Source organism: Oncorhynchus mykiss, chromosome 3 (assembly GCF_057628025.1).
Source record: "Oncorhynchus mykiss isolate SJ-2025 chromosome 3, ASM5762802v1, whole genome shotgun sequence".
NCBI lineage: Eukaryota > Metazoa > Chordata > Actinopteri > Salmoniformes > Salmonidae > Oncorhynchus > Oncorhynchus mykiss.
This window is the reverse complement of record NC_143024.1, coordinates 71,746,319-71,768,863: the sequence shown is the minus strand read 5'-3', so window position 1 is coordinate 71,768,863 and position 22,545 is coordinate 71,746,319. Positions and strand designations below refer to the sequence as shown.

Genomic DNA, 22,545 nt, shown 5'->3' with positions numbered 1-22,545 from the left:
TTTGAAACTGGGAGTTGTAGGTCCCCATGGGAGAGGGAAGAGATGGAAGAGATAGGGAGACCCTCATCTCATCTTGTATTCATCATACTCATTCAGCCTTTCTGTCTTTGGTCTACGGTCTCTGGTGGGCACCAGCAAACACACACAAGCCCCCTCTGTACTGAGTGAAAGTGTAAGAGAAGGGACACCATGCAAATTTGATGAGGGGAAAACCAAATGATAAAGAATAATTTAAAGATGCTTGGATAGGGGCTGACCAGTAGGCCTACATGATATGTACACCGAGTATACAAAACATTAAGAACACCTGCTTTTTCCACTGACCAGGTGAAAGCTATGATCCCTTATTGATGTCACTTCTTAAATCCACATCAATCAGTGATGAAGGGGAGGAGACAGTTTAAAGAAGGATGTTTAAGCCCTGAGACAATTGAGACATGGATTGTGCATGTGTGTCATTGAGAGGGTGAATGGGCAAGACAAAAGATTTATGTGCCTTTGAACGGGGTATGGTAGTAGGTGCCGAGCGCACAGGTTTGTGTCATGAACTGCAACGCTGCTGGGTTTTTCACACTCAACAGTTTCCTGTGTGTATCAAGAATGGTACACCACCCAAAGGACATCCAGCTAACTTGACACAACTGTGGGATGCATTGGAGTCAACATGGGCCAGCATACCTGTAGAATGCGTTTAACACCTTATGGAGTCCATGCCCCAACAAATTGAGTCTGTTCTGAGGGCAAAGGGGGAAGGGTGTGCAACTCCATATTAGGAAGGAGATCCTAATGTTTTGTATACTCAGTGTATATTCAACCAAGCATGAGAAGAGAAGAATGGTATCGGAAATGTTCATTGGATCTTTGTTCTTATCAATTGACTTACCTGTAGAAATAAAGGTAAAATACGTGTTCAATTTTATTTTATGTTTCTCACCTGTAATCTCCCTAACAGTCCGAAACACATTCAGTTTCTCTGGATCCAGAGCCTCAATGTTGTGGTACACATCCCTGTGAGAGGGGGGGGGGGGGTGAGAGAGAGGGAGAGAGAGAGAAAAAGAAAGAAAGAAAGAAAGAGAGAGGAAGAGAGGAGAGAGAGAGGAAGAGAGGAGAGAGAGCAAGCAAGAGAGAGATGAAGAGAGAAAGGAAGCAGGATGGGAGATGGAGAGAGTGGAAAGGGAGAGAGAAAGAGAGAGAGTGAGAGAGTGAGAGAAAGAGAGACAAACAGAGTTAAAGAGAGACAAATAAACATAAACATAAACAACATAAACATAAAGCTGTCAAGTCACACACATAACAAGTGTTTATTCTGTATTGCAGGGAGCTCCACTGTGCTCCTCAGTACTCCACTGTGCTCCACTGTGCTCCTCTGGCTCTGTTTAGAGGAATAGCTGGAGGGGTTTCATGGTCTCAGGCACTGCAGTCACTGTACTGTGGTACACCGACTCTTCCACTGTGTATACTGTACACAACTAGCAACAGCCTGCTAAGATGGCTGACATGAGCCTGGATTGCAGATGGAATAATATTGAACATGCTGACCCCCATAACAAGGACATAACACTCGATGCACTGTGCTATACCAGTAAGGTACTGTTTACTCTTAGGCACCGAAGCCATTATATGTGCTGTTATTACTAAGTACCTGAGGGAGTCTCTCAATTTACCTGGTTAGCAGGGTTGGGGTCAGTTCCATGTCAATTCAGTCAATTTTGGCAAATAAGCTTTCAGTTTATTTCCTGAATTGAGTGAATTGAAATGGAACTGACCACAAACACTGGTGTTTATGTAGCCAATGTGGAATGTCTAGCTGGATAGCTATATGTGCGCCAGTAACGTCCATCGTTGACATCACCCACTCTGAGACCTACGGTGCCTTCAGAAAGTATTCATACCTCCTGACTTTTTCCACATTTTTTGTTACAGCCTGAACTCAAAATGGATTAAATTTATTTTTTCCCGACACAATAGAACAAAGTGCTAAACCCCTTAAGGACAAAATGAAAACATGTTTTTAGAAATGTTTGCAAATGTATTGAAAACAAAATACAGAATATCTAATTTACATAAGTATTCACACCCCTGGGTCAATACATGTTAGAATCACCTTTGACAGGAATTACTTTCTGGGTCTCTAAAAGCTTTAAACACCTGGATTAGCACATTATTCTTTTTAAAATTCTTCAAGCTCTGTCAAGTTGGTTGTTGATCATTGCTAGACAGACATTTTCAGGTCTTGCCATAGAATTTCAAACTAATTTAAGTCAAAACTGAAACTTGGCCAACATTCACTGTCATCCTGGTAAGAATCTCCAGTGTAACTATTGTCCTTCTGAAAGGTGAATTTGTCTCCCAGTGTCTGTTGGACAGCAGACAACAGGGTTCTCCTCTAGGATTGTGCCTGTGGTGAGTTCTATTCCGTTTATTTTGATCCAAAACAAAAACTCCCCATAACATGATACAGCATACCCATAACATGATGCAGCCATCAAATATGAAGAGTGGTACTCAGTGATGTGTTGTTGGATTTGATGTTGGATTTTCCCCAAACATAACACTATGTAAATCAGGACATGAAGTTAACTTCTTTGCAATTTTTATTGCAATTTTACTTTAGTCCCCTACTGCAAACAGGATGCATGTTTTAGAGTATTTTTATTCTGTACAGGCTTCCTTCTTTTCACTCTGTCATTTAGGTTAGTATTGTGGAGTAACTACAATGTTGTTGATCCATTCTCAGTTTTCTTCTATCACAGCCATTTAGCTCTTAATGTCACCTTTGGCCTCATGGTGAAATCCCTGAGCGGTTTCCTTCCTCTACCACAACTGAGTTCGGAAGGATCCCTGTATATTTGTAGTGACTGGGTGTATTGATACACCATCCAAAGTGTAATTAATAACTTCACCATGCTCAAAGAGATATTCAATGTTTGTTTTTTACCCATATATCAATATGTCCCCACCTTTGCTATGCATTGGAAAACCTCCCAGGTCTTTGTGGTTGTATCTGTGTTTGAAATTCACTGCTCGGCCTTACAGATAATTGTGTGTGGGCTACACAAATCAGGTAGTCATTCAAAAATCACACTCAATTGCACAAAGAGTCCATGAAACGTATTATGTGACTTGTTTAGCAGAACTTATTTAGGCTTGCCATAACAAAGGGGTTGAATACTTATTAACTCAATACATTTCAGATTTTCATTTTTAATTCAATTGTAAAAAGTTCTAAAAACATAATTCCACTTTGACATTATGGGTTATTGTGTTTAGGCCAGTGAAACAACATCTCCATTTAATACATTTTTAATTCAGGCTGTAACACAACAAAATGTGTACAAAGTTAAGGGTTGTGAATACCTTCTGATGGCACTGTAGAAGTAGCTGTTTCCATCACTTCGCAAGGGCCTTGGCTTCTGTATCATTACAGGAAACACAGATTCGAGGGGGAGTTGTGTTTTTAGAAACAGAAGGTACGCTACATTACCAAAAGTATGTGGACACCTGCTTGTCGAACATCTCATTCTAAAATCATTGGCATTATTATGGAGTTGGTCCCACCTTTCCTGTTATAACAGCCTCCACTCTTCTGGGAAAGCTTTCTACTAGATGTTGTAACATTGCTGAGGGGACAGATGTTGCGCGATTAGGCCTGGCTCACAGTCAGAGTTCCAATTCATCACAAAGGCGTTCGATAAGGTTGAAGTCAGGGCTCTGTGCAGGGCAGTCAAGTTCTTCCACACCAATATTGACAAAACATTTCTGTATGGACCTGGCTTTGTGCACGGGAGCTTTGTCATGCTGAAACAGGAAAGGGCCTTCCCCAAACTGTTGGCACAAAGTTGTAAGCACAGAATCTTCTAGAATGTCATTGTATGCTGTAGCGTTAAGATTTCCCTTCACTGGAACTAAAGGGCCTAGCCCGAATCATGAAAAGCAACCCCAGACCATTATTCCTCCTCCACCAAAACAGTTTTACAGGCACTCTTCATTGGGTTGTCCTGGCATCCACCAAACCCACATTAGTCCGCCAGACTGTCAGATGGTAAAGCATGATTCATCACTCCAGAGAACTTGTTTCCACTGCTCCAGAGTCTAATGGTGGTGAGGTTTACACCAATCCAGCCGACACTTGGCATTGTGCATGGTGATATTAGGCTTGGGTGCGGCTGCTCGGCCATGGAAACCAATTTCATGAAGCTCCCGACAAACAGTTATTGTGCTGACGTTGCTTCCAGAACAGTTTGGAATCTGATAGTGAGTATTGCAACTAAGGACAAACTATTTTTACGCACTACGTGCTTCAGCACTTGGCGGTCCCATTTTGTGATCTTGTGTGGCCTGCCACTTCGCGGCTGAGCCATTGTTGCCCCTAGACGTAACAGCAGTTACAGTTGACCGGGGCAGCTCTAGCAGGGCAGAAATGTGACAAACTGTTTTGTTGGAAAGGTTGAAAGTCCCTTTGAAAGTCACTGAGCTCTTCAGTAAGGCCATTCCACTGCCAATGTTTGTATATACAGTATGGTGTGTGTGTGTGTGTGTGTGTGTGTGTGTGTGTGTGTGTGTGTGTGTGTGTGTGTGTGTGTGTGTGTGTTTTCTGCTCTCACCCTTTAATGCCAGTGATGAGGAAGACCAGGTTTCCATTGATCTTGGTACAGTTGGTGAACTTGTCTATGTTGCTGGAGTCCACAGTCTGGGCTGACTGCAGACTGGCTGTACCTATACCATCACAGGCTAAAACAGACAAGGAGATGAAGATGAAGAAGGAGAAAAATTACTTGCTCAAAATGTCCACTGATGTTCAAGGGAAACAGGTGTTCTACTTCATTCCAACCACTTCAAAACGCATCCAGTACACTCACATGGATCAGACAGTCACAAAAGACACACAGAGGTTGTAGAGGTTGGAGCAGTGGGTAAGCCATTGTCATACACAACCACAACCACAGCACAACCACAGCACAAACACAACCACAGCACAACCACAGCCACAGCACAACAACAACCACAGCACAACCACAACCACAACCACAGCACAACCACAACCACAACCACAACCACAGCACAACCCCAAATACATCCAATCAACCAGATGAATATGCTGGATGTGAATGGTAGTGGGATAAGGCCCAGGACAGTGCAGGATTAGGGTACCTTTTGGACAGATATCAGTGCAGGATTAGGGTACCTTTTGGACAGATATCAGTGCAGTATTAGGGTACCTTTTGGACAGATATCAGTGCAGGATTAGGGTACCTTTTGGACAGATATCAGTGCAGGCGATGCACATCTTGATGCGGTCATTTTCTACTTCCATCTTGTTGCTGGGACAAGCCCTCACACAGGAGCTGTGGTCCACCACAAAGTTATCTGGAACAGCATACACAGAGTTAACCACGGCATGTGTCAGATCACTTGCATGATAACAGACTCTCACACTCAGGTATTGATATATGAAGGGACAAGTACAACTGTATGACTGACTGCCATGGAGCTACACTGTAAATGAATGTCTACTTTATGCTTGTGAGACTTGAAGGCAGTGAACAGTTGTAAAACGTTTCCTCTGCTGCTGTTCTACTGAAGATGACTCATCTGATTAAACACGTTCCTTGTCCTCTTTATCTTGTCTTATTGTTCTCTCCAGGTGAGACCGTATTTTCTCTACTGCTTTGGCTGGCATGATATCTGATAGTCTGAACTGAGGAAGGGAGAGTTTAGGGACACACAGACACATCAAATGATTGATTTGCTCGCAACCTCAGGTTTAGAGATGGACACCTAAATTGCATGGGTCCTTGTGGCAGGCCATCTCCAGAATACCATGGTATAGTGGCCTGGTCTACAGTAGTGCATTAGGGAATAGGGTAGAAAGGCTAGCAGAGCTCCAAGTGGAAAGCCATAGTTACAGATCAGAGCGCCTAGTGCAGTGCCTTGCAGAGTGCCGGGCACACGCCCCACTTCAAAAGACCACAAAAAGACTCCATTGCTAAAAAATAACGTGTTAATGATGTACTTTTCTTCTCCCTCACTCTGCACCCATTCTCCTCTCCCTCCCTCCCATCCCCGCCTGCTACCCTTCCCTCCCAGAACCCCATCATCTTTGTCTTTGTAGGGTTGTATCTGGCATGTGAGCCAGAATAACTCCCAACAGTGTCTTGAAATCTGTACAAAACACCCACTCATCCTGGCTATTTAAATCAGCACCGAGCGGAGAGAGGAGAGGACAGGTTATTTAAATCAATCGAGGAAATGGCTTCTTTAAAGGAAAGGGAGGATGAAGGGGAGATGTGAAGAGGGTGCTAAGTAGAGATGACCAAGGAAGTTTCTTTCTGTGTTCTTCTGGGAAAAAAAGTTCAGACTTAAAAACAGGAGGGTTGAGAAATTAATCAATATCCTGAGGCCCTTGGTAGTTCATGAGCAGGACCAGCCAGCTCTGCTCAGCTAATGATGATGTTTCAAGGCCTAGGCTGTTTAAATGGTGTCCTTCTGATCTGTGGCGGTTAAGTGTTTATGGCAAGGAGAGTGTTTGTATGTCGGTGTGTGTTATATGTTCAGAATATGACAGAGCAGTTTATCTTCAGGGTATTTGGTTTGTACAGTGGGATCCGAAATTATTGACACCCTTGATAAAGCAAAAATTACTGTAGAAAATAAACAATTCAAATACTGAGCTATATTGTATGCAACAAAAAAAACTATACAATTGCTCAGAGAAAGACATTTTGTTCGTTAAGTAAAACATTTCTTTCTCAAAAAGGTATGGGTCAAAATGATTGACACCCCAGTTTTCAATACCGATCAATACCTCACATTGCGAGGATAACAGCACTGAGCCTTTTTCTAAATGTTTTATGAGTTGGAGAACACATTGGAAAGGATCTTAGACCATTTCTCCATACAGAATCCCTCCAGATCTTTGGTATCTTTTGTCTGCGTTTATGGACTGCCCTCTTCAATTCAAACCACAGGCTTTCAATGGGTTTCAAGTCCAAACACTGAGATGGCCATTGCAAAATGTTGATTTTGTGGCCTATTAACCATTTCTTTGTGGATTGTGATGTGTGCTTGGAGTTATTGTCTTGTGGCCAAGTTTCACCCACCTGGCAGAGGCAACCGTGTTTTTGTCAAAAATGTACTGGTACTGGGTAAAGTTCATGATGCTGTTGACCTTAACAAGGGCCCCAGGACCAGTGGAAGAAAAACAGCCCCATAACATCAAAGATCCACCACCATATTTTACTGGAGGTATGGGATTCTTTTCTGGACATGCATTGGTGTGCATGGCCAAATAGAACTATTTTCATATCATCCAACAAGTCATAACATTGAGTTTTCCTATTTTTTTATATAGATTTTTTTTACATGTATTGAAATCAGTAACTCCCCCAAACGTACTCTGCATATTTAATGACTCTAAGACCAAGAAAATGTATTTAAAATAGATAATTGCTAATAGAAAATACATAATTGTATGTTCGTTAATGGCAAAATATGGTAATGAGACAACAATGAAATGTAAACGCCTGGAGTTTGCTAAAAGGCATTGGCACTTGGATTAGAACTGGTGCTTTGGTCAGATGACATGAAAAAAAAGCTCTTTGGCCAGGCCAGTGGTGTTGCAAATATCATCAAAACATTGATGTTATTTTGCTTCCACTGGTAAAACACATGTTTTATGTCCTGTTATTTCACAAGCATGTGTACTGTATGTTGTTGTGTGTGTGTCATTCCTTACGTGGACACTTCTTGACGCAGAAGGCTCCGTAGGTGTACTTGGCTCTGGGGTTGCTTTCCAGCTGGAAGGTGGTGGGGTTGTATACATGGGGCTGGGGGCACTGGGTCACACACGCCCCGCTGTCGTTGAAGTTGGTGCAAGCCTGTAGATGAAACACACACAAGTACGTGTGCGCACACACACAGACACACATATTAGTGCTGGGTGCTCATGGAAACACAGTTAGCACATTGTGGTTTCCAGCTAAATAACAGTCCTTAAAGATTGTTTTTGTCACTGGCAGCCCTATGCTCTCCAAGCAAGCACATGATCAAGTAACTGGTATGTAGCTGTAAACACAAAGACTGTTAAACACTACACAGACTTAATGGGTGACAAATGGCACCCTATTCCCTGTGAAGCACACTACCTTTGATAGGGCTTTGGTTAAAGACATAACTATATAGGGGATAGGGTGCCATTTGGAATGCAACCCCAGAGTGTTTTTCCACTCTGAAGATAGCTCAGGTGTGAATAACATGAAAACCATTGATTCAAATCCGTGTTGAAAAAGTAATATCAATAGTTAGAACTCCCAGTATCTAATTAAACAGAAAGGAGAGCCCAATACATCATGAAATATAACACAAACTCTGGAAATAAGTTAGATCCAGAAAGGATAAATGGATAAAGAGAGGGAGAAAGAAAGAGAACGAGAGAGAAGATAGGGGAGGGAGTATAACGGCTGATTTCCTCTTCGTCTGAAGAGGAGTAACAGGGATCGGACCAAAATGCAGCATGGTAAGTGTCCATGTTTTAATAGTATAAACTGAACACAAAAGAATAGAAAATAACAAAGTGAATATAAACAAAACAGTCCCGTGTGGCACAAACACTGACACAGGAACCACTGTGCATACAAGCCACATAACATAGACATTCACCCACAAAGGCTACCTAAATATGGTTCCCAATCAGAGACAATGACTAACACTTGCCTCTGATTGAGAACCATATCAGGCCAAACACAGAAACAGACAAACTAGACATACAACATAGAATGCCCACTCAGATCACACCCTGACCTAACAAAACATATAAACATACAAAGCAAACTATGGTCAGGGCGTGACAGAGAGAAAAGAGAGAGAGAAAAAATGTAGACTACCGGTCAAAAGTTTTAGAACACCTGCTCATTCAAGGGTTTTTCTTTCTATTTACTAGTTTCTACATTGTAGAATAATAATGAAGACAACAAAACTATGAAATAGCACATATGGAATCATGTGGTAACCAATAAAGTGTTTAAACAAATCAAATCATATTTCACATTTGAGATTCTTCAAATAGCCACCCTTTACCTTGATGACAGTTTTGCACATTCATTAGAGAGAGAGAGTAATAAAGAAAGGGAGGTGGGCACAGCACAAGGCATTGTGGGAGAAAATTTGATTTGAACGTTATCTATCTTTCCCACAAAGAATGATGGGTGTGTCCCAAATGGCACCCTATTCCATATGTAGTGAACTACTTTTGGCTAGAGCCCTATGGGTCCTGATCAAAAGGATTGCACCACAGAGGGAATACGGTGCCTTTGGGAAGTAGACAGTTTAAACAGGGAGATTCTGTGTCAGGAGCGACTTCTCTATGGAAGTATGAATAGCCTCTAATGGAAATAGCCTCACATTCACACAAAAGGTCACAGATAAGATAAAAGCTCTGATGTACTAAAGAAGAGAACAAGAAGAGAACAGGAAGAAATAGACTTGCTGGTCTATAATCAAAAACTCTGTCTTGGACGGTTTGAGACTGTTCACCATGGCAACAGGTGATTGAAAGGAGAGCTTTCTCTTTTGTGACGATAAGCTTTATAAAGTGTATGTATATGTGTGTGTGTGTGTGTGTGTGTGTGTGCGCGAGCATGCATGTCTGTGTCCACACGCAGGTGGGTGAGTGTGTGTGTGCATGCTCCTGCGTGTAAGTGTGTGTGTGTACATACGAAGCAGTCCGTATCCTTGGGTCCGGAGCATCCTCCTGCACACTCGCGATGGCAGCAGTTACTGACCCAGGGTCCGAAACAGCGACCATCACACTGCTCAGCACACACTGTTTTAGTCACTGGAGAAAGACAAAAGGGAAAGAGCATCAGAACAAGATATAACAGGTTCCCATCACAGAAGCATTACTTTGACTAGAATCCAAACAAGGAAACAAGGAAACATAGTGCTTGTGGAAAACATAGCCTCCCTAAAGTTAAATCTATCATGTTGACTGTTTTCCTGCAGAATGAAGTCACACATATTGTTTATTAATCCCATGCCTGGTCGAAAAATGCATTCTCAATGGGGAATCACCATTGAACATGCATTTCAGTCCATATGACAAGGCTTCCTCTGTGTCCAGGAAACAGACCGATAGACTTCAGCTAAGGCAATATGGAGTTTAGCTGAGTAAAGAGTATTTTGGAGAGATACCCTGCTGTTAGACTGATGTTCATATGACAGTCTGCCAGTCTGTGGTGCTGTATGGAGCTGAATTTCTATGTTTCCTGTCTGACATTGACAGTGTGATTGAAACGGCTATCAGCTATTTCTCCTGAATGTGCTGCTTCCACCGCCAACCCTGTTCTCATTCTCCTCCAACTCCATTCACCAGTCCTGTTGATGTCCAGCCATATGGGCTTGATGGGTTGCTGATGGACTGATGGGTACGCCTGTCTGTGTGTGTGTGTGTGTGTGTGTGTGTGTGTGTGTGTGTGTGTGTGTGTGTGTGTGTGTGTGTGTGTGTGTGTGTGTGTGTGTGTGTGTGTGTCGTATGCCTCTGCCTCACCACCCGCCTCACAAGTTGACAGCTACAGCTGAATACAGGGTGACGTTTAACAGATAAGCATTTCTTCCTCAGAGGCCGTGTTGATGCCCGAGCTGAGGTTTACCTTCCAGTGTGTGTGTGTGTGTGTGTGTGTGTGTGTGTGTGTGTGTGTGTGTGTGTGTGTGTATGAATGTTGGTGAGCATGCATGGGTGTGTGCTTGCGCAATAATCAACACTTGCCTTTATATGTAGCTATATGACGTTGTCAATTTATAAATTGGTTTAATTGCGCAAATGCTTGTGGAATATGTCTTGCTGAGTAGAGCACAGCACTTTGATGTGCTGACCCTTTGGGTTGGTGGTGATGGTGATACCTTGTCACAGTGAGACTGGCCCGTCTGGTCTGCCCACATTCCTCACCTCTTTTCCCTCCTCCCCGGCACATCCTCCTCCTGCCGTCCTCTACTGCTCTTCTCACTCAACCCCTCCCCTTCCTCTCCCCCTTGTCCTCCTCTCCTCACCTCACTAACGTATCATCAATGCAGTCCATTACGCCTGCCATGCGCCTCTCGCCACCGTTAGTGCAATGAAATGGCCTACTTAACAAAAATACATTTTGTTTAACAAATGACCTCATCAGGAGGCGCCACACATGCACATTGACGAACGAAAGCACGCTCACACGTCACACAGCCATTGATCTATTTGCCTTAAAAATACTATCCACTTAAAAACACCAGGCAGCCACCACAAATAAAAAGTCATCAATCTCATAAAGTATGCTGAATATCTTCAATTTGAACAGGCTGCTGACAGGGGCATCCGTCACAGCGCTGAATCTTATATCAACGCTGCCTAGCTGTCTGTTTTTATAGAGCAGCAGAGGCCCATGTTTCTGGAGGGGCTCAGTCGTAGGCTCGGTGGAATCGGGGGAGAGAGTGTGCGTGTGTGTGCGTGTGTGTCTGGCTGTTCTGTAGACCAGGGAGCCTGTTTAGGCACCTGCATGTCAGGAGATAATACAGCCAGCCAGCGGTTGATATTGATGAGGGAGTTCTGTATTCAGTACTTGACGTGAGAGTGTTATACTGAGAGTCCTTTGTCTAGCAGTTTCTCACACAGCGCCATAGTATGCTCCAGCCCTATCAACGGGAAAGAAGGAGAAGGATAGAGGGAGAGAAGAGGGATGGAGTGAGAAGGAGGGGGATGGAGTGAGATGAAGAGGGATGGAGAGATGGAGGAAGAGGCATGCATGGGTAGATGGAAAGATGGAAGAAGATGGATAGAAGGGAGGGATGGAGGGATGGAGATAGAGGGATGTAGTCCCCCACATACATATTATGCGAAAATATGATGGAGGGATTCAGGGCAAAAAGAGAGCAAACACGCAGTGTTATCTTGTGAGGAGAGATGACGTGCTGTTAACTAGTCACTGGGTGAAGGAGTTCATACTGATTATCTTAATGAGATCAAGCTGCAGAGCACACAGACAGCACGCCAGGGAACACAAGTGACAATATTAGACAGAGAGAGAGAGAGAGAGAGGGAGAGAGAGAGAGAGAGAGAGAGAGAGAGAGAGAGAGATGGAGGGAGAGAGAGAGAGGGAGAGAGAGAGAGGGAGACAGCGAGAGAGAGAGAGAGAGAGAGAGAGAGAGAGAGAGAGAGAGAGAGAGAGAGAGATAATGAGTGTGATGAAAGAGAGCGTAAAATGAGAGAAGAAATACAGTAAAGAGAATATGGGAAATACATGGAACAATCTGGGTAAAAAGAGAGAATAACACAGATGGAGAGAAATTAAAGACATGTACAGTACAGTGACAGAAGCACATGGGGGCCTGGGATAGACAGACAGACAGACAGACAGACAGGCTGAGGCAGAAGTACTCAGACAGGACATGAGAGTGATTAATTAGAGACAGAAGAGGGAACTTATAGGCAGTTTGACTTCTTCCTCAACTCAACCCTAATGGTGTTTACTACAGGACTGTTACAGCACACCTTCTCCTGTTAGAAAGGGACTGTGTGTGTGTCAAGCCCTATCTTCTTAAACATGTGCTTGTCCACGAAGGTATGGAGAGGGTACATAACACACATCCCGTCACAGCAGGAGACTAAGGCGTAGTAATATATCAGACATAATATACTAGCAGTACTGTATATCTAAGAATACTAGCAGTACATCTAAGAAGCTAAACGCTGTGCTGTTATTAGCCCCATGTGGTACCGCCCTCCCGCAGACAGAGAGAGACACCCCTCTGGGCTGAGTGCCGCTGAGTGGTAGTGTGTGTGTGTGTGTGTGTGTGTGTGTGTGTGTGTGTGTGTGTGTGTGTGTGTGTGTGTGTGTGTGTGCATGTGCGCACATGCGTGCGTGTGCGTGAGCGTTTGTGATGGTCAGTCCTATGTGCCAACCCAGGTTACTTCTCACACACCACAGCTATCTTCAGACTGGTTCACAGGTGAGGCAACAGACGGTGTGTTGTTTAACAGTTTGACTTAACGCAGGGCAGTCATTGGAGTGGGTAGCAGGGGAAATCACAGTTGTTTAAGCCTGAGGAGGCAAGAATTTAAAATCTGGCATTGTGGAGGAGGGCGAGATGGGGCATGAGCCGGAGGAGGAGACGATGGGGAAAAGAAGATAGAGAGAGAGGGAGAGGAGAGGAGAGTGAGAGAGAGCGAGAGAGAGGGAAAAAAAGAGAGCGAGAGAGAGAGAGAATAGAAGAGTCTGTGGGAGGGCTACAGGGCCATAGCCAATTATGCTGGCAGTGTTAAAGTGCACTCCTGTGCTGCCTGTCTGCGTGTCGTGGGTGAGAGGCAGGGGAGAAAGAAAGCGAACGAATGAGAGAGTGAGAGAGAAAAAGAGAGAGAGAGAGAGACTGCAGGGAGGTAGGTACTCACAGGTCTGACACTGGTCCTCCTTTGGGCCCCAGCAGCGACCATTACAGGAGACGTGACACTTCTGACCTGTGGACGACATGGGGGTAAATTATCCAGTCAAATACTTTCCATAGCAGAGATATTATGATCAAACCACCCATCTTACTAGCTCCTCTTTTAAGCACTGGCATGCTTAAGGCTATGATGATTTCAACAGTGACACTGTTCAACTCTACTGTTTTGTGTCCTTAATGCACTGTACTAGAGTTGTCTTATTAATGACTGCTGTAGGGGAGAGAGTCAGCGACAACAGCTACTAGCTAGAAACTCTGCTGCTATATTAGTGCTAGCTGTGTTTTGGAGGGCTTAATTGACTGCTTGGTAATTGCAGAGTGAGGCTGGATGAGTGCTGAATGGCGTCCTCTGTCTCTGTTCCACTTCAGTTAAGAGCAATTATATTTAAGACTGACGCTCTCTCTGACATCTCTAGCTCCCTTCCTCTCTCCCTCTCTTCATCCCTCCCTCTTTTCATCCATCCATCCCTCCCACTGGGCACAGACGTCAATTCAACGTCTATTCATCATTGGTTCAACATAATCTCATTGAAATGACGAGGAAACAACATTGATTCAACCAGTGTGTGCCCAGTGGGCTGGTACTCGCTTGGACTCCATCAACTGCCCTTTGCTACCCTTCTCTCCATATCTCCCTCCCTCACTCAATCACTCACTCGCACTCTCACTCACTAAATATGAATTGTAACACATGCTGTACAATAAGTCAGTAATATTGTAAAATAAGTCATATCTATCAGTAATATTGTAAATAAGTCATATCTATCAGTAATATTGTAAATAAGTCATATCTATCAGTAATATTGTAAAATAAGCCATATCTATCAGTAATATTGTAAAATAAGTCATATCTATCAGTAATATTGTAAATAAGTCATATCTATCAGTAATATTGTAAATAAGTCATATCTATCAGTAATATTGTAAATAAGTAATATCTATCAGTAATATTGTAAATAAGTCAGTAATATTGTAAATAAGTCATATCTATCAGTAATATTGTAAAATAAGTCAGTAATATTGTAAATAAGACATATCTATCAGTAATATTGTAAAATAAGTCATATCTATCAGGAATATTGTAAATAAGTCATATCTATCAGTAATATTGTAAAATAAGTCATATCTATCAGTAATATTGTAAATAAGTCAGTAATATTGTAAATACGTAATATCTATCAGGAATATTGTAAATAAGTCATATCTATCAGTAATATTGTAAATTAAGTCATATCTATCAGTAATATTGTAAATAAGTCAGTAATATTGTAAATAAGTCATATCTACTTTTAAACTCGGACAAAACAGAGATGCTTGTTCTAGGTCCCAAGAAACAAAGAGATCTTCTGTTGAATCTGACAATCAATCTTAATGGTTGTACAGTCGTCTCAAATAAAACTGTGAAGGACCTCGGCGTTACTCTGGACCCTGATCTCTCTTTTGAAGAACATATCAAGACTGTTTCAAGGACAGCTTTTTTCCATCTATGTAACATTGCAAAAATCTGAAACTTTCTGTCCAAAAATTATGCAGAAAAATTAATCCATGCTTTGTTACTTCTAGGTTAGACTACTGCAATGCTCTACTTTCCGGCTACCCGGATAAAGCACTAAATAAACTTCAGTTAGTGCTAAATACGGCTGCTAGAATCCTGACTAGAACCAAAAAAATGTATCATATTACTCCAGTGCTAGCCTCCCTACACTGGCTTCCTGTCAAGGCAAGGGCTGATTTCAAGGTTTTACTGCTAATCTATAAAGCATTACATGGGCTTGCTCCTACCTATCTCTCTGATTTGGTCCTGCCGTACATACCTACACATACGCTACGGTCACAAGACGCAGGCCTCCTAATTGTCCCTAGAATTTCTAAGCAAACAGCTGGAGGCAGGGCTTTTTCCTATAGAGCTCCATTTTTATGGAATGGTCTGCCTACCCATGTGAGAGACACAAACTCAGTCTCAACATTTAAGTCTTTACTGAAGACTCATCTCTTCAGTGGGTCATATGATTGAGTGTAGTCTGGCCCAGTGTGAAGGTGAACAGAAAGGCTCTGGAGCAACGAACCGGCTATGCTGTCTCTGCCTGGCCGGTTCCCTTCTTTCCACTGGGATTCTTTGCCTCTAACCCTATTACAGGGTCACTGGCTTACTAGGGCTCTTTCATACCGTCCCTAGGAGGGGTGCGTCACTTGAGTGGGTTGAGTCACTGATGTGATCTTCCTGTCTGGGTTGGTGCCCCCCCTTGGGTTGTGCTGTGGCGGAGATCTTTGTGGGCTATACTCGGCCTTGTCTCAGGATGGTAAGTTGGTGGTTGAAGATATCCCTCTAGTGGTGTGGGGGCTGTGCTTTGGCAAAGTGGGTGGGGTTATATCCTTCCTGTTTGGCCCTGTCCGGGGGTGTCATCGGATGGGGCCACAGTGTCTCCTGACCCCTCCTGTCTCAGCCTCCAGTATTTATGCTGCAGTAGTTTATGTGTCGGGGGCTAGGGTCAGTTTGTTATATCTGGAGTACTTCTCCTGTCCTATCCTGTGTCCTGTGTGAATTTAAGTATGCTCTCTCTAATTCTCTCTTTCTCTCTTTCTCTCTCTCGGAGGACCTGAGCCCTAGGACCATGCCTCAGGACTACCTGACATGATGACTCCTTGCTGTCTCCAGTCCACCTGGCCGTGCTGCTGCTCCAGTTTCAACTGTTCTGTCTGTGATTATTATTATTTGACCAAGCTGGTCATTTATGACCATTTGAACATCTTGGCCATGTTCTGTTATAATCTCCACCCGGCACAGCCAGAAGAGGACTGGCCACCACACATAGCCTGGTTCCTCTCTAGGTTTCTTCCTAGGTTTTGGCCTTTCTAGGGAGTTTTTCCTAGCCACCGTGCTTCTACACCTGCATTGCTTGCTGTTTGGGGTTTTAAGCTGGGTTTCTGTACAGCACTTTGAGATATCAGCTGATGTACAAAGGGCTATATACATTTTTTTTTTTTTATATCTATCAGTAATATTGTAAATAAGTCATATCTATCAGTAATATTGTAAAATAAGTCATATCTATCAGTAATATTGTAAAATAAGTCAGTAATATTGTAAAATATGTCATATCTATCAGTAATATTGTAAAATAAGTCATATCTATCAGTAATATTGTAATATAAGTCAGTAATATTGTAAAATAAGTCAGTAATATTGTAAAATAAGTCATATCTATCAGTAATATTGTAAAATAAGTCATATCTATCAGTAATATTGTAAAATAAGTCAGTAAGTTTGTAAAATAAGTAATATCTATCAGTAATATTGTAAAATAAGTCAGTAATATTGTAAAATAAGTCAGTAATATTGTAAAATAAGTCATATATATCAGCAATATTGTAAAATAAGTCAGTAAGTTTGTAAAATAAGTCATATATATCAGTAATATTGTAAAATAAGTCAGTAATATTGTAAAATAAGTCAGTAATATTGTCAAATAAGTCATATCTATCAGTAATATTGTAAAATAAGTCAGTAATATTGTAAAATAAGTCATATCTATCAGTAATATTGTCAAATAAATCAGTAATATTGTAAAATAAGTCAGTAATATTGTAAAATAAGTCATATCTATCAGTAATATTGTAAAATAAGTCAGTAATATTGTCAAATAAGTCAGTAAGTTTGTAAAATAAGTCTTATCTATCAGTAATATTGTAAAATAAGTCAGTAATATTGTAAAATAAGTCAGTAATATTGTAAAATAAGTCATATCCATCAGTAATATTGTAAAATAAGTCAGTAATATTGTAAAATAAGTCATATCTATCAGTAATATTGTAAAATAAGTCAGTAATATTGTAAAATAAGTCAGTAATATTGTAAAATAAGTCATATCTATCAGTAATATTGTAAAATATGTCAGTAATATTGTAAAATAAGTCATATCTATCAGTAATATTGTAAAATAAGTCAGTAATATTGTAAAATAAGTCAGTAATATTGTAAAATAAGTCATATCTATCAGTAATATGAACCACTTCACTGTCTTTTGATCAGGTTTCTCCTCTCTGGGCAACAAACTCAACCATGAAAGCCTCTTCTGCTACACCTCCCTCTCTCTCACTCTTTCCCTCCCTCTTTGCTGTCGTTCCAGGTTAGCATAAAAACACCAGTCAGTAGAAGCTGATCAGGAGAGGAGACATGGTAATGGGGTAAGCTGGGGAGCTGGAGATAAAGACATGTCTATCTGTAACATATATGTATACCTGAGCCCACACAGAGTTGTATATGATGTCATAACCAGGCTTTAGTGTTCAAGGTCTTACTATCTACATTCTAATTCCCCTTGACCTTCAGTACAACTATCACACTCTTTCTCTCCGCATCATAATGTTTCACTACTGAAGGTTAAAATGTCGAAACGAAATGACTTTACAACTTTCTGTGTTATGTGTTTGGCTATGAGAGCTAGAGAGGCTTATACATGGATTGATAGGGAGTCGATTTCAAATTCCTTTGTTGTTTTCAAGAGCCAATAAAAACAGAAAAAAAACCTGGAGTTGCCCCAAGAATAGAGGAGATTATAGTCTAAAGATGGATTACAAGTTTCCAGACCCCCTTTGATCTTTAGTAAGGATGTGTAGTGTCTGCACTGTTTGTATGTGTGTGTGTGTGTGTGTGTGTGTGTGTACGTGCGTGCGTGCGTAAATCAGATTATCAAAAGTATTGAGTGAGACCAATGAAGAGAATGCAATATAAATGGGTGATGCTGACATATCATCAATGCTGTGAGCTGGTGTTTGAAGGTTGGCAGATCCAGAGGTTGTTCTAGGACAGCTAGTCATTAATAACAAATAAAAACATACAATAAATAAAGAATAAACCAAAAGCAACAGATATATCACCAACCAATGACCCAACCACTCCATAAAACATGAAGAAACTATAGAGCAAGGGTTACAAACAGACTCGTGGGACAATGAGAGAAAATCAGGTCAGAAGAGCAATAACATAAGGCGACATAAACCCCCCCACTGCTACTCCCCACCCCGACTCCCTTCGTCAGATTAGGCCGATGGTATGTTTGTGCCATTAAAAAAATAAATAATAATAATTCTGTTCACTTGTCTTCTCTATGATTACAGAAAGGCATTACTGAGAGATTATGCATTTCTTGGAACTGTTGTTTTACGGATTCAGGTTACTAAGTGTATCCCGAATGGCACCCTATCACCTTTATAGTGTACTACTTCCCATAGAGCTCTGGTCAATAGTAGGGCACTACAGTGTATAGGAAAAAGTTTCCATTTGGGACGTATAATAAGTGATTGCTTTTCTGGCTGTTGACACTTCTTGTGTAGCCACTTCTCGGTTAATATGGTACATCTGTGATGTCATTTCATTAGGGTCACAGTTGAGCAAGGTATATTTTGTAGGCCCTTAGATGTGACATGTTGAGATATTATGATCTTAATTCTGTTCATGGCAGCCTTGTCCTATATGCGTCTGTCACCATGTGTTTATAGCATAGTTTGTCTCTCTCCATTGTCGTGAAAGCTATAAAGGTAAATTGGTGAAATAATTTATTTGTGTATGAGAACGTGGCTGGATTGATAGACATTTCCTCTTTTGTTGGTGAGTTACTATGATATTGGTGGTCATAGTCTGGCTCTTCTTATTCTTGTAAAAGACATCCAGGCTACATATAAAAGTGTTAAGAAAATGAGTCTACGTTTTCCATTGGTGAGCTACTCACATGTAACACTGCTATTGGTTGGCACAACCAGAGGGCTGACGCGGGCGTTCTTGACGATGTCTTGCCAGTGGATGGTGTCTGCGTGGCACAGGAACTTATTCTGGTCGACATAGACACCACCCTGTAGGATCTCTGTAGGATAGGAGAAAACACAGAGAAACACATCGGGACAAAGTACTGACACACACACACACACACACACACACACACACATATGCGACCTGTTTCAGAAAGCTGGGTGTATTTTTGTTGTTGTTGCAGTAATGCCATTTTGAACATGTTAGCGTTCATGTGCCGTAATAACAAACTGGTTTGTCATCTATAAATATAAATAAAGTGTGAAATCACAAAGCTGTTTAGACACAAAGAAAGTACAGAATCTTGCCTAGAGGAACAGCTAAAGGAGTCCTCAGCCCTGACTACAACACCACTCTATCAGCCAGACAGACATGATAGATGTGGCTTTCGGCCAGACAGACCTTGTCTTATTGGTGTTATTAACCGTCATCTAGTTTCGTTGTTGTTTTTCCTCTCTCCTCCTCCATAGTTTGGAGACTCATACCAGCAGACACACGCAAACATGCACAAACACATATATGCACGCACGCACATATGCTCACACACACACACACAAACACAGGAAATAATGACGTTATCCCCCCCACGATACCAAATCCATCCAGCCTATATTTAAACCCAAAGACAACACTAACACGTTTGTAATTTCATATTTCATCATGGGAGGGAGGAGAGGATGAGATATCCAAAATGGCACCCTATTCCCTATATAGTGCACTACTTTTGACCAGGGCCCTGGGCACTACATAGGGAATAGGGTTCAATTTGTGATGCAATCCCAGTCTTCTAATATGGATTATATTGTCAACCTCGGATCAGAGAGTTTACTGGGGCTGGGGGAGATCCGACCAACCCCCTCTCTTCACCCTCACTAACCTCCATCCCTCAGTGCACTATTCTCATCTCGGGAATTCTCAGAGATAATTTTATATATATTTTTTACCATTATTTAACTAGGCAAGTCAGTTAAGAACAAATTCTTATTTACAATGACGGCCTACCCCGGCCAAACCCTAACACGGACGACGCTGGGCCAATTGTGCACCGCCCTATGGGACTCCCAATAATGACCGGTATTGATACAGCCTGGAATCAAACCAGGGTCTGTAATGACACCTATCCTCAGAGAGAGTCCTTTCCAGACCTCATCCAGACTATCCTCAATGAGAGTCCTTGTCAGACCTAATCCAGACTATCCTCAATGAGAGTCCTTGTCAGACATAATCCAGACTATCCTCAGTGAGAGTCCTTGTCAGACCTAATCCAGACTATCCTCAATGAGAGTCCTTGTCAGACCTAATCCAGACTATTCTCAATGAGAGTCCTTGTCAGACCTAATCCAGACTATTCTCAGAGAGAGTCCTTGTCAGAAATAATCCAGACTATCCTCAATGAGAGTCCTTGTCAGACATAATCCAGACTATTCTCAGTGAGAGTCCTTGTCAGACATAATCCAGACTATCCTCAATGAGAGTCCTTGTCAGACCTAATCCAGACTACCCTCAGAGAGAGTCCTTGTCAGACCTAATCCAGACTATTCTCAATGAGAGTCCTTGTCAGACATAATCCAGACTCCTGCCGAATAAAACACAGAAAAAAATGTGTTAGAAGATTTACATTATTTACAGAGCTGTCTTTCTCTCTCTCAACAAATGTGTGCGTGTGGCTCTCTATATTTTCCACAAGCAGATTAGCGGCGTACGGCTGAAACAGATTAGACATATTCATAACCATTACGGGGTTGGCTGGCTGGCGGATGCGCTGTAACAGTGTGTGTGTGTGACCTAGCCGTCCGGTAGCAGCCTGATTAAAGCGTACTCCACAGATGATTGGACGTGGTGTTAATATGTTTTCTGCTTCTCTCTACGGGAGGGAAGGAACCTGTCGCTCAACACGGAAATTAATTCTCAGCCACGCTATGGGAGGGATGGGAGGAGGGACGTTGCGCTAGGGTTTCTGTGTGCCAATGTTGGTGTGTGTGTACGATTCCGCTAGGGCATGTGTGGCACTCACAGCACAGAGGGAGCAGGGAGCTGCCGCTGCTGCTCCAGGCAAGGAGGACAAACAAAGACCACCAAACACAAAACCTCAGCATGACTTCCCTGACCCCGAATGGGTTTTTATGGACCAGAGGAGAGGTGATGTGGTGTGTGCGTGCGTATGCGCGTTAGCTCGTTGTTGACCCTCTCTGTGTGCGCCAACTGTTCTCACTGACTCACTCATTTTTAAACATGCGGTACACATGTGAGTGAAGTACGACAGATAGGAGCAAGTGGCTCAAAACAAAAAGAACCAGTGAGGTAAAAGCTTGGTTAGAACACCACCAGTATCAAATTGTTGTCACAACATTAACACCCTCAAAAAACGGATTATTGTGAGACCATTAAAAAAAACGATTAAAATAAAGTACATTTCCACAGCTGAATTTGTTACGCGGAGTGGAACTGGGGAACCCAAGCGCAGACTCAGACGAGGAGACTGGGATGAAGTAACCAAGGTATTTATTGAAACACAGGGAGAAGATGGAGTACTGGCCAGGGGAAGCTCAGATGGGTTTCAGGAAACCAGGTGTGGAGGCTGAGGATGGAGCGAGAGGGGTTGGGACAGGGTAAGCAGGTCCAGAGGGGAATCCAGCACAGAGTAGCAGGATGACGAGACGTGGGACTGGACACAGGGACCAGAGTCAGAGCGGGCGGAACTGTAGCGGAGAGGAAAACAGCTTTAGGCAAGAAAACAGGCACAACAGGATCTAACCGTAACAAACGGCTAGAAGCGTAGACTGACTGAGCAGAGATTACAATCTGGCAGTGTGGAAGTGGCAGAGCTGAGTATTTGTAGAGGTCTTGATTATGGAACAGGTTGCAGCTGGTGGAGATCTGCTCTGACTCCAGTACACCTGTCTCCACTCACACAATCACACACACACATAGAGAGAGAGGGAGAGAGCACTGGTGGAGTGGCGGCAGGTAAAGGAGACACAGGATGAGCAGTAGAGGGCATTGCAGAAACAGATGTGACAGAATTGTCCCCAAATTACAACCAACAGAAACAAGTTTAGACTTGATGATTTAGTAGTAACTTAAGAGGTATACACACACACACACACACACACACACACACACACACACACACACACACACACACACACACACACACACACTTGCTTTGGACACACACACAACTTGCTTTGGACACAAAGAGCAGTGTGATAATAGATGCAGGTAGAAATGGATTATAGCTTCAACACGGCAGCACACACAATAACCCTTGA

At 42.4% G+C, this 22,545-nt stretch overlaps 1 protein-coding gene across 2 annotated transcripts in view; it reads right to left on the bottom strand.

The window, feature by feature from the left end:
* Positions 1 to 22,545, bottom strand: part of erbb4b (erb-b2 receptor tyrosine kinase 4b) — a 464,723-nt gene that overhangs the window by 117,851 nt on the left and 324,327 nt on the right. For both annotated transcript variants that reach the window (XM_090230064.1, XM_036974796.2), the window contains exons 4-10: positions 19,197 to 19,328; positions 13,415 to 13,480; positions 9,714 to 9,832; positions 7,736 to 7,877; positions 5,254 to 5,367; positions 4,605 to 4,731; positions 935 to 1,008 (exon numbers count right to left, since the gene is read on the bottom strand). In XM_090230064.1, coding sequence (XP_090086190.1) covers positions 935 to 1,008; positions 4,605 to 4,731; positions 5,254 to 5,367; positions 7,736 to 7,877; positions 9,714 to 9,832; positions 13,415 to 13,480; positions 19,197 to 19,328 — 774 coding nt within the window. The remainder of the gene's footprint in view (positions 1 to 934; positions 1,009 to 4,604; positions 4,732 to 5,253; positions 5,368 to 7,735; positions 7,878 to 9,713; positions 9,833 to 13,414; positions 13,481 to 19,196; positions 19,329 to 22,545) is intronic.